The sequence below is a fragment of the Sugiyamaella lignohabitans genome, chromosome B (genome assembly GCF_001640025.1).
Source record: "Sugiyamaella lignohabitans strain CBS 10342 chromosome B, complete sequence".
In the NCBI taxonomy this organism is placed as follows: domain Eukaryota; kingdom Fungi; phylum Ascomycota; class Dipodascomycetes; order Dipodascales; family Trichomonascaceae; genus Sugiyamaella; species Sugiyamaella lignohabitans.
In genome coordinates, this window is record NC_031674.1 from 3,545,649 (window position 1) to 3,557,257 (window position 11,609).

An 11,609-nucleotide genomic window follows, 5' to 3' on the forward strand; every position below is an offset into this window, starting at 1 on the left:
GTGCAATTGGTTTCGGGGATCGAGAACTGAGGGGGTTTGAGGGGTGGGTTGGCAGTGGCAGGTGGTGGTTGTGGATCTGCTATTGTAAAACAGGCAAAAATGGCACCTCAGAAACAGAAGGCTTGGGATGCGCGATGATGTTCGGTTGGCGGCGACGATTGAAAAAGTAAAGCGTCGTAAAAATAAAGTTCGACATACGGGAAATGAGTTAAGAAATATTGGCAATAAAAGCGAGTAAAAAAATAAAATAAAGGAGTTAAAAAAGCACAAAAAGGAAATAAAAAATAAATCCAAAATGAATATCTCGACACAAATGCAGACCTGCCAATCGCATGCTGCAGGACCAGCTGCAAATATCAGGCACCACCATCGGCTCATCACTGCTTCGAGCAGGAACGGTGCGTCAGCTTGCTCGTCCTGCAAGGGCCGAGCAGTGACCCCGACCCGGTGCGCATCCCGTCACCCGGGTCGCGACTGAAACAGCCCGGGTTTCATGTTAAGGGTGGGGTGTGCCTCCGGCGGCTGGGGCGCTGCCCCAGACCCCGTGGCTCCTCTCGCTGCGCTCGAGTCGGGCTTGTGGGGTCCCTGCTGCTGCTTCTCCTGTGGGACATGTCCCGGACTCCCAGTGCTGCCCACGACCCCCAAACCCGACTCGAGCGAAGCGAGAGGAGCCACGGCGTCTGGGGCAGAGCCCCAGCCGCCGGAGGCACACCGACCCCCAAAGAGCAGCCCCGCAGAGTGTAAACAGTAACAAATTCGGTTTACAGAGCCATTTGTCAGCAGGCAGCGGCTGGGGGCCCGTGCTGGGGTGCGTCAGGAGTCAGCCGGGCGACGGAGTGTGACCGATGCAGCAGCGGCCGATGGGAGAGCGGGTGGATTGAATACGAGAGGGAGATAGAGAGTCCCAGAACGGCTTTGTCTCGCTAGTTTCGCTTGTTTGACCCGGCCATGGCCTGGTGTGGCCATGGTGGCAAGGTGGCTTGGCCCGGGCAGCGCTGCCCCACTAGGCCGACCCGAGCAGTCAGTGGGTGTCCAGGATTTATTTCTGGTTGCTGATACATTTGACCTAAACCTGAGGGATTTTTTTTTTACAATGCATTCACTCACGCATGACCCGGCAGTGGGAGATAGAGATGAGGGGAGGGGAGAGGGAGAGGGGTGGTTGCCGTGTCGGGGTAGGCCGCCCCGTGCTTTGTTTCAGCAGCAGCCTTCTCCCACCCGGGTCTGCTGCTGCTGCTGCTGCTGCTTCTGCTGCTGCTGTTGCTGTTGTTGCTGCTGCTGCCGCTGATTCTGCCCAATCGCAGCACGAAAATATCCAAAACTTGCCTGAAAATTAACGTGCTTTCCCCTGCCCGGGCGTTCCCTGCCCTGTTTTCCCCTGCCCTTTCCTCCCCTTTCCTGCCCTTTCCTGCCATTTCCTGGTCTGACTTGCCCTTCCTTGCCCTGTTGTACAGACCTTCCCTGCCCTGGCCTGCTTTCCCAGTTAGTTCTGTTTCCCATTACAGATGTGAGTCCCCCCAAGTCCCAACCCCGAAACGAAAGCCGAATCCAAAACCATACCACACACCACCTGTGGGCGGCTGCTTATGTTGTGTTAGTAACGTATCCCGGTAAAAGCCTGCCTGAACTGTATATGCCAGACTGCCGGCCAGCCTGCCTGGCACATGCCATGCCCTGCCGACTAAAGGGGGACTAATTTAAAAATTCTGATATAAGGCACGATATTCCGAGGGCACCTAATTTTTGTAATCCATTATTTATCGAGATATATTGGTAGATTTTTTGATAATTTGGCATTTTCAAATTATTTTTGAAAGGACAACTTGGTCTTTGCATTATTTGTGAGTGGCCTTCAAAAAAGGTTTCAATTTTTTTGTTCGGTTTTCTCTGCAATTCTCGGCTTACTAAAATATTTCAACCAATTTTTGCTGGTTGGTTGTGATTACTAGTAAGATCGCAGCAGGTCGCTTATTGTACGTTCTGCTTGGTGTGGATAAATATTTTTTATTATTATTTTCTTTGTCCACCCCATAAGAATTCAACTGGGTTTTTTTATCTGGAAGAATTTTTATTTCAATTTGATATCAATAATAATAACTTAACAGAAGGAGAAGGTACAGGAACAGAGTCAAGAAAATCGGATATTTCAGAGCTCAAATCTTGGCTCTAGGCATAGGCAGTAGGCAGTTCTTTCTGTTTACTCAGCACTGTATTTTGATTTCAGTGTGATTTTGCGATTTCCACATCTTTTATTGTTTTCTCTTTGTGTGTGTTGTTATTTTTCAAGGAGGTAGTTTACTCTTGGGTTAGCTTCTTCTTTCTTGGGAACTGAATTCAATTTCTCGTTGTTCGTTTGGTTCCTTGCTAGTGATTGATACTATTGCTAGCAGAATTATTTATTTTTAAAGGGTGTTATTATTTGGGTTTCATCTTTGTTTTTTTTTTAAATTCAATAGCCCACATTTAATTCTCTTTGGCGTTTGAGATTTATATTTATTTGTTTTCATTGATCTTGATCGTTGATTCTAGTCGTTGATTCTGTTTATTGATCCTGGTTCATCGATTTTATTTTTTTTTGTTTTGTTTTTTTGACTTTAGACTCGACTTAATCACCTACACAATGGTTAGTATCGGAGCTAGTCACAATGGCGGTGTCGCTTTAGCACCTACACCTCAAATGTCGTACACAAGTACCAGTAGTGGCACTCCTCCTCCACCTGCCTCAAGACCGGTGTCTGCTATGGCCAAGCTGAAAACTATGTTTGGACCAAAAAAAGCTGCCATGCCATTTGGCGAAAGAAGCCCGGTTCCGTCTAGAACCCCCAGTCCTTTACCAAGCCCTATTAGCGGTCCTACTCGATCTCCTACTCCAAGTATACACACTACCAATGGTAATGGCAATGGCATCAACGGCAGTGTCAATGGTCACAGTAGCTTGAATACTGCCGTTAATGCTAACGAGATGGAAAGAACTAATGGATATGGCGGTAATTATAGTTACCAACCCGGCCATGGTAATGGCAATTTACTTTCGGTTACTAGCACAGCATCTCATTCTACCCATTATTCGACGTTGGGTTCGACTTTGTCTCCTAAACCATCGAACAACACTGTCATGTCTGTATCATCTGCCAATTCGTCAACTGCTACCCTGGCTTCTACTACGAAAAGAATCATATTATTAGAAAATGGTTCGCATGAGCATTATTTAAAAAGCACTAGACGACAAGAGAAACTAGGAAGAATGATTCGTGATATTGTTGGCACCGGCCAAAAAGTTCGTCAAGACGCAGTATCTGCTATGCCCGAACTTGTTGATAAAGACAATGACGATCTCAGTAGTCGTATCGCAGACTTGAGTCTGATGAGTGGACTTGTTTCGCAGATTGAAAAGGGTGAAAAGGACGTTCAAAATCTCGTACGAGATCACGGCCTAAAAGTGCCTCCTTTACAAGGATCTGGTTCGACAGCCAACAGTTCAGCTCCAAAGTCTTTACTACAAAAGTATGGTAAATGTCAAGAAATTATTGGCAAGGGTGCTTATGGGGTCGTGAGGGTGTGTCACAAGTACGACCATGTAGCACATCGAGAAGTGTTATTTGCTGTTAAAGAGTTTAAAAGACGAAGTTCCGAGACTGAACAGAACTTTTCGAAACGACTTACCAGCGAGTTCTGTATTAGTTCGTCTTTACACCATGCCAACATCATTCAAACACTAGATCTTATGAAAGATTCTCGAGGTGTGTGCTGTCAAGTGATGGAATACTGTGCTGGTGGTGATCTGTACTCTTTAATTCTTGCCTCGGAAGGAGGGTTGGAAGTGGTTGAAGCTGACTGTTTTTTCAAGCAAATTATGAGAGGTGTTGTTTACATGCATTCGATGGGTGTAGCTCACTGTGATCTGAAACCTGAGAACATTCTTCTGACCCCCACTGGAGTTGTCAAGATCAGTGATTTTGGTAACGGCGAGTGTTTCCGAATGGCCTGGGAGTCGGAAATCCACATGCTTTCTGGAGTCTGTGGATCGAGACCGTACATTGCTCCTGAGGAGTTCCGCGACGAGCAATTCGATCCTCGAGCTGTCGATGTATGGGCCACCGGAATAATCTACATGGCGATGCGAACTGGCAGTTACCTCTGGCAAGTGGCCGAAGAAGACGATGAGTTCTATGCCAAGTACCTACAGCGACGAAAGCACAAAAATGGCTACGAGCCCATCGAGTCGCTAAAACGAAGCAAGTGCAAAAACGTCATCTACTCTATCCTGGACCCCAAACCCAACCGCAGAATCACGGGCAAACAGGTCCTAAACAGCGAATGGGGCCGCAGCATCCAAGTCTGCGAAAGCGGTGAACGTGGCCACTGACCCCTTTTCTCTTCCCTTCTCCTGTATAATAATATGACGACGATATGAACCCCTAATATTCTTTGACCCGGTTCCTGCCTCCGGCGGCTGGGGCTCCGCCCCAGACCCTGGTGGCTCCTGCTTCGCAGGAGTTACGTTGTGGGAAGGGGACGAAGTGACGACGAACTGATGACGCATGACCAAGTTCCAGAACGAAGTAACTACAAAGCTAAAGAATGTCATAACAATATCGGAGTGACGAGTTGACAGTGGCATGACAGAATGAAGTGATAGCGACAGACAGAACAACGAACTTCACATGACAGACAAAACGATGACACTACAACTAACAGATTGAAGCAAAGAAAAATGGCAGTCAGAGCGACGAAGTTGCTTGTGGTTGACACGAGCTACAGATATCTTCGACTGCCCGACTCGAGCGAAGCGAGAGGAGCAACCAGGGTCTGGGGCGGAGCCCCAGCCGCCGGAGGCACGAGACGAAAATGAGGACGTGGCGAACATTTATTGAAACAAGAAGCAGAATATTTACGGATATATATAGTATTATCAGAAGTCGGTAAAGAGGTCACTGTAGGGGTCGGGGCCGCTGATACCGTAGTCGAGCTCGTCCTCAGGGTAGCGGTCGAAAAGCGAGGTGTCACCGACGCCAGATTGGATGGGTGGTTCGTAGGGGGTTTCAATGTCTTTGGACAGCAGCTTCTCCCAAATGACCTCGCTGAACCAAGGGTGCGATTTGATATCACTGGAGCCTCCCTGTAAATTACCAAGACGACGGGTCAGATCCTTTGTGATGAGTTTTTGCAGCAGGTCTGTGACATCGGGGTGCAGGTAAGGTGGGTAGCGCACATTACCAACAAGAATGTTTTCATATGTTTTCATGGGCGTCTGGTCGTAGAAAGGAGTATATCCAGTTAGCATTTCATAGATGAGAATACCTAGGGACCACCAGTCAACCGACTTGTTGTACGCCTTGGTAGTGACAACCTCAGGAGCGATATAATCAGGAGTTCCACAAAGAGTCCAGGTAACATCAGATACTTCCTTGGCAAACCCGAAATCGGTGATCTTGATATGTCCATTCTTATCAAGCAAAATGTTCTCGGGTTTAAGATCACGGTAGATGATATTGTGAGAGTGAAGGTATTCCAAAGCCAAAGTGACTTCGGCAGCATAGAATTTAGCGACAGGATTGGGAAACCGTTGAGATTTTCTCAACAAAGAGAACAATTCACCACCCTCAATATAATCCATAACCATAAACAGGTTTCTAGAGTCCTGGAAAGTACCCCACATTCTAATCAAAAACGGGTGTTCTACAAGCTTGAGCATACGACGTTCGTCATTGGTGTGTTCGACCTGTTTCATTTTCACGATCTGGGCCTTTTTCAAAACCTTGATGGCGTAGAAACGGCCATTATGGATACTGCGAACCAAGTGAACTCTTCCAAACGAGCCAGTTCCAAGAGTTCTTTGGATTTGGAAATCTGAAAGTGAGTATTTACCCTTTGAAACAGTCGATCTCTTGGGAAGAAGACTGTGGTTGCCAGCTACAGAAGTAATGGCAGCGGTATTAGCAGGAGAAGCAGCCACTTGACCATGACTTTGAATTGTTTGCTGGTCCTGGTGAGGCAATTGTTGTTGTTGTTGTTGATGTTGTTGAGCCTGTTGGTCTGCCTGTTGTTGGTGAAGTTGCTGATAATGTTGTTGTTGTTGCTGCTGTTGCTGTTGCTGTTGCTGGTGAGCATCGACAGCAGGCTGAGAATGGATATCATGGCCAACTGGCACATGTTGTTGAGGCTGCTGCTGATGCGAGACAGCCTGATGGTCTACCAACAGAGCCTGCTGTGGCTGTGGCTGGCCAGTTACAACTGGGACAGCACCTGAAACGGTACCTGGAACAGTACCGGGAACCTGATGAGCACTGGACATTGTCGAGGGATTACTAGCAGTAGTAGAATTTGACGATAGCGACGAAATAGGCGACGACAGGGCGTGCGACTGAGACTGTGACTGAGACTGCGACTGCTGAGAATGCGACGACTGAGACGTGTGCGAGGTAGAAGTATGAGACAGAAAATGAGACTGGGACGAATGCGGTTGGGATTGAGACTGGGACGAAGCAGAAGTGGTATCGAGATCGGACGACGTCAGATTATCCCTCTTTTTATGTTGAGCTGGATTGAGTTTATTCAAAATGCGTTTGTGCATAGGAACTTGTCATCGACAACGACGACGGGGGAGAGTCTCGAGAAGGTTGTTATGGTGAAGCAGGTCTTACAACCAAACGCGTGAAAAACTAGCGACGGGTTAGTTTTCTGCTATATCGTGCCAATAGCGATTCTACAGCATGAACCAGCCACGATTGGCCTGTTTCTCCAGTGAAATGTCGTGATACGACTGAGTTTCCAGCCCTCATCCACGACCACCATCGACAATTTCCGCTATATCCATTACTCCCGGTAACTCCATTACCTCCAAAAATGACGCCCAGCTCAATCCAAACACAGCCAGGGACCCAATGGCTCCGCGAAGCGGAGCACAACCAGGGTCTGGGGCGGAGCCCCAGCCGCCGGAGGCAGACTCCGTTCCCCGGGAACTAGAGACCGTAACCAGAAACAAAATCCGTACTTACACAAGAAAAAACCTCGAGTTCTAAGAGACCGGAACAGAAACCGGAGAACTTGAGCAATTAGTGAGAGCCCAGTGGATAAAAAAGACCACGGAATTGGGTAAGTTCAGGACGAAATACAATGAAATAAGTCCGCAGATAAGCAGATTAGCGGACCGGAGATGTGATCGAGACCGGGATTAAGACTCAATTCGCCAGAGCTAGGCCGGGAAACGGATTATTCGAGCTGAAAGTGCGGGGAAATGGGGGTTAAAACGTGTGTACAACCCGTGAATTGTGGACTGAGATGCTGCTACTGCTGCTGCTGCTGGCGCCGATGGGTATCGTCAACTGCGTCAATCGACCCCTCCCTGGCCCGCTCCCTCCATCAGACCGTACGGCTCACTCACTCGTAGACCGTGAAACAGTGGGCTTCGAACCCGCTCCTCGACCCAGCCCTGCCATCGCACCTGCCCTCGCTTGTCCCCGCCCTAAACCCCTGGCGAACAAAGACGGTGGTGGAACCCGTGCCCTGGGCCCGTGCCCTGGCGGGAGGGGGGGTGTGCCTCCGGCGGCTGGGGCTCCGCCCCAGACCCTGGTTGCTCCTGCTTCGCAGGAGAAGTAAACTTTGGAGTCGGAGGGAGTTGGGTGGAGGTCGAGAGAGGGGTTTCGAGGCTGTTTTCCGTGGGCTCAGGGGGTGATTGGGGTTAGGGGTGGTATAATCCCGGGTATAGGAATACACATCAGTTTATTTACCCCCATGAAAATGCCCTTTCGTGACAGCTGTGTTCTTAAAATTTGATTAATTATACTCTTCAGTCAATGTTTAAAGCTCTGAATATGTTTCCAAAAGAAGTGCTGGTTTGGGGCCCCAATATTAGAAGGTCAAACTTCGTCTATTCTCGCTAAAAGCATCACTGCTGAGTTTCTTAGATGATAGAGGCTCGACATTGATCCCGGATATAGGCATGCCAATCAGCTCATTTACCCCCATGAAAATCCCCTTCTGCTGTCGCTATTCTTCAAAATTTTGAATATCAATGATCCTGGTATTGCTTTAAAAGAATTGCTTTTGGTTTCAAAAGACACAATTGCCTACGGCGTTGCCACGATCCCATCACAACTGCTTTTACCCCGTTACAAGTATCCAGCCTGTAGTGTTGGTTAAGCGGTTGATCGTGATCCCGGGTATAGGAATGCCGATCAATTCAGTTACCCCCATGAAAACACCCTTCCTGGCTCACAATTCTCTTAAATTGTGGGTAACTCTAATCTTTGTTCTGTTTTAAAGGCTTTGGACTTGTGTTTGAAGGATATGCGAGTCTGTGGCTCCAGCACGAGCGGATCCAAACTCCTGTACCCCCGTTACAAGCATGCGGCCAGTCGGTTAAATCCACAGCCGGACCGGTACACCGCTCACCGGCACCGGTCTCCGTCTCCCCAGACTCGACTCCGACCCATATCCCTCCCTCTCTGGCATCCTGTCAACCCTAGGGTCCATATCTCCTGCGAAGCAGGAGCAACCAGGGTCTGGGGCGGAGCCCCAGCCGCCGGAGGCACACCCCCTTCCCAAGTAAGATGATAAGACATATATACATTACAGAGAGCTGGACGAGAAGTGGTAGTTGTCGAGCAGGTAGAGGTAGTCTTGGAGAATCGAGCCAAACAGGTTGACGAGGGGCACGTTTTCGGTTCGGGATACCACTCCGTGGAGCACGGGACGAACTGTGGTGTGGTACATGGCTCCGCGGACGGACCACCACCACAGCACGGTCGCCCGCTTTTTGAGCTCGTCGGCCTCCAGTTTACTGGCCGAGTTGAGTCCTCGTGGAAGTGTTTCTTGGTAATGTTGCATGGCGAGCCGGCGAGAGTAGTATTCTAAAGCAATGCCTGCCAGCCAAGGAGTCCAGTTTCTCGGTCTGCTGCGGTATTTATACGCTAATAATGCATATATCAGCGGTCGCAAAATGTACAGAAGCTCGGCTACAAGTGCTTTTGACGGAGGACGGAAATTCAGTTTGGTCAGTAGATCAAATGGATGCTGTACATCTTCGAGTTGAAGCACTTTACTAGTCAGAAACGATTTCGAGTCAATTGGCGTTTCTGGTAGTGGAGTGCCTGTACGAGGCATGATCCACGACGACGATAACGAGCTCACACTACTGTCTCCAAGATATCCCGATGCGCTAGGAGACCCGTTATTAGACAGCAGTCCTGATTGTGGAGGTTGTTGCGGGTCTTTAGGCGGTGGACCTTGACCCGGATCATATTCTCGTTCAGGAATAGGAGGAGTTACAAGCTGACGTTTGGATACTGCTATTAAAGCCAGTCGCAATGCCGATTTGAACGATTCAATGCCGATAATGGTTTTCCACCGGCTGTTCATAGTTCCTACCGATGCAACTGGAACGTACTTTTTCGAGTCCCGCTGTTTAGCCACTGTTTCCCACAGCAGTTCGGTATACTGAGTAACTGTCAATGTCAATGCCAGCAGTTTATACAGGGTCTTCTGTTTCATCATCTCCTCCGTGTATTTATTATGCACACTGGGCTTGAACTCCCATTCCGGCCGTTTTTTGGCTGCTCGCGCCAGAATCGAGTCGTGATACAGACCCAGCAGTTGCAACGACGATGTCACTGTTGACGTGGTTAGTCTTTTGTCAGGGGACTGGGGGTTGTGCCTCCGGCGGCTGGGGCTCCGCCCCAGACCCCGTGGCTCCTCTCGCTTCGCTCGAGTCGGGGTTCGGGGTATCCAGTTGTGGGGGGTTTTGGATTGAGCTGGTGAAGTGGGTGGTTTTACTTACAAGTCTCGGATGCCACTTCGACGTCTTTGAATCGGCCGGGGAGGATAAAACTCAGCGACCTGAGACTCGATTCTATGGACGAGATCTGGCTGGCATTATTCAGCAGAAAGTCCTCGTACTTGGCCAGCCACGTGCTATTAGTCCCAGCACTCGGGTCCGAACTCTTGTTTGACATTTTCTAACTCTCTTTCGTCGCTCTCGTCCGTATTTCGTCCCCTGTGGTATGTATCAAGATACACCTTCAGTCTTGCCGCGGATCACCATCAAATCCTGGGGTTGCCATGCAAACGAGCCGAGGACCGTTGCGTTCTGCACAGCCGCACCAGGGTCCTGAGGAGGGAGTGTGCCTCCGGCGGCTGGGGCTCCGCCCCAGACCCTGGTTGCTCCTGCTTCGCAGGAGATGGTGGGGAACCGTCGACGAAACGACTCGAGCGAAGCGAGAGGAGCCGCGGGGTCTGGGGCGCAGCCCCAGCCGCCGGAGGCACACCCCCTCCCCAGGATTATAACTAGTTTGGCCCTGTAGGGACCAGGTGGGTGATCATGGAACCCCAGTTTCGAGTCGTGTGGGTCTATGGTGAAGCAGTGGAGAGTGGAGCCTTGGTTGAGAGTTGACGCAGGGTCCGTGCATATGCGGTTGATCGTATGCAGGTAGGGTGAGACGTGTTTCGGCGCGTGGGTGCTCGTGTGCGCGTACACAACTGGGATTCTGTGATGGGTATTGAGATGGGGAGATGGATATAAAAAGGGCAGTTGGGTCTGTCTTGTTCTGTCTTTTTTTCTCTTTTTGTTTCGTGGTTTTTACAACAGACTGGTGGTAGTGAAATTTGATATCCAGCAGCTGAAGTTCATGGTCGTAAGTGATATTGATAGTGTGAATTTGGAGTAAGTAGGTTGTGGTTAATTTATTAGTTTCGTTTTTGGTTTGTATGAGTGGGATGTTGTTGCATGTGTTTTGTTTGGGTAGTGTATATTTACTGACAGCTTATGAACAGGAAGGGTGTAAATTGAAATGAATAATTTTCATATATCGTCAACGCTGGTTTCAGCTCTTATGCTGCTGGCTCCATTTGTTTCTGCTCAGTCGGTGTCAGAATCTATTTCCACTACTTCTATTTTTCTTCCTAACCTCGGTTCCATCTCTGCTGTTGGCTCGATTCTCTCGACCGCTGGTAGTGATACTTTATTGGTGGTCACTTGTGCTCCATCTTCTGTGGGAGCTCCGCCCTGTCCTCTTTTAGGACCCCTTCTTGTGACTTATGGTCCCACTACTGTGGCTTATACCACGGATGTTCCTGTTAGTCCTGGAGCCACTCAAAGCGCCAACTTCTTTGAACGATGTTCTTTCACTAGTCCTGTTGAAAGTGCCACTTGTACTGCCAACCCTGCTCCATTTACAGAAGTTCTTACCTCAATTATTTCTTCTAATGCTATCAGTTTCTTCCCTGTCACTTTCGTAGACGATATTACGTTCACATTGCCAACTGAGACTCCCACTAGTAGCGCTGAGGCTCCAACAAGTACTTCTGAGGTTCCCGTCAGTGGTGTGGAGGAAAGGTCAAGTGCTTTGTCTAGCGAAGCTTCTTCTTCTTCTTCTTCTTCTTCTTCAAATGTTGTTGAGACATCAACTATTAGCTCTAGCGAAGCTCCTTCTACATCTAGCGAATCAACCTCTGAGATTTCAAGCCAAAAACCCTCATCATCGGCCGTTTCCAGTGCAAGCGAAGCTCACTCGTCTCGAGGTAGCTCTACCACACATGCTACTACCTCATTTATCCCCTCTGTTTCGTCTACAACATCCACCATTTCGACCCTCACCTTTCCAAGTGGCTTT

General features: G+C 48.9%; 3 protein-coding genes across 3 annotated transcripts; 1 reads left to right on the forward strand and 2 right to left on the reverse strand.

Annotated features, from left to right (window-relative positions):
- Positions 1 to 2,620: 2,620 nt before the first annotated feature.
- Positions 2,621 to 4,366, forward strand: SAT4 (serine/threonine protein kinase SAT4; the record flags this gene model as incomplete). The annotated part of the gene is made up of 1 exon (XM_018880193.1): positions 2,621 to 4,366. The coding sequence occupies one exon, from the start codon at positions 2,621 to 2,623 to the stop codon at positions 4,364 to 4,366; it is 1,746 nt and encodes a 581-aa protein (XP_018738037.1).
- A 546-nt stretch (positions 4,367 to 4,912) lies between these two features.
- Positions 4,913 to 6,574, reverse strand: TPK2 (cAMP-dependent protein kinase catalytic subunit TPK2; the record flags this gene model as incomplete). The annotated part of the gene is made up of 1 exon (XM_018880194.1): positions 4,913 to 6,574. The coding sequence occupies one exon, from the start codon at positions 6,572 to 6,574 to the stop codon at positions 4,913 to 4,915; it is 1,662 nt and encodes a 553-aa protein (XP_018738038.1).
- A 1,997-nt stretch (positions 6,575 to 8,571) lies between these two features.
- Positions 8,572 to 9,495, reverse strand: AWJ20_3190 (uncharacterized protein; the record flags this gene model as incomplete). Its single annotated transcript, XM_018880196.1, has 1 exon — positions 8,572 to 9,495. The coding sequence occupies one exon, from the start codon at positions 9,493 to 9,495 to the stop codon at positions 8,572 to 8,574; it is 924 nt and encodes a 307-aa protein (XP_018738039.1).
- Positions 9,496 to 11,609: the final 2,114 nt, after the last annotated feature.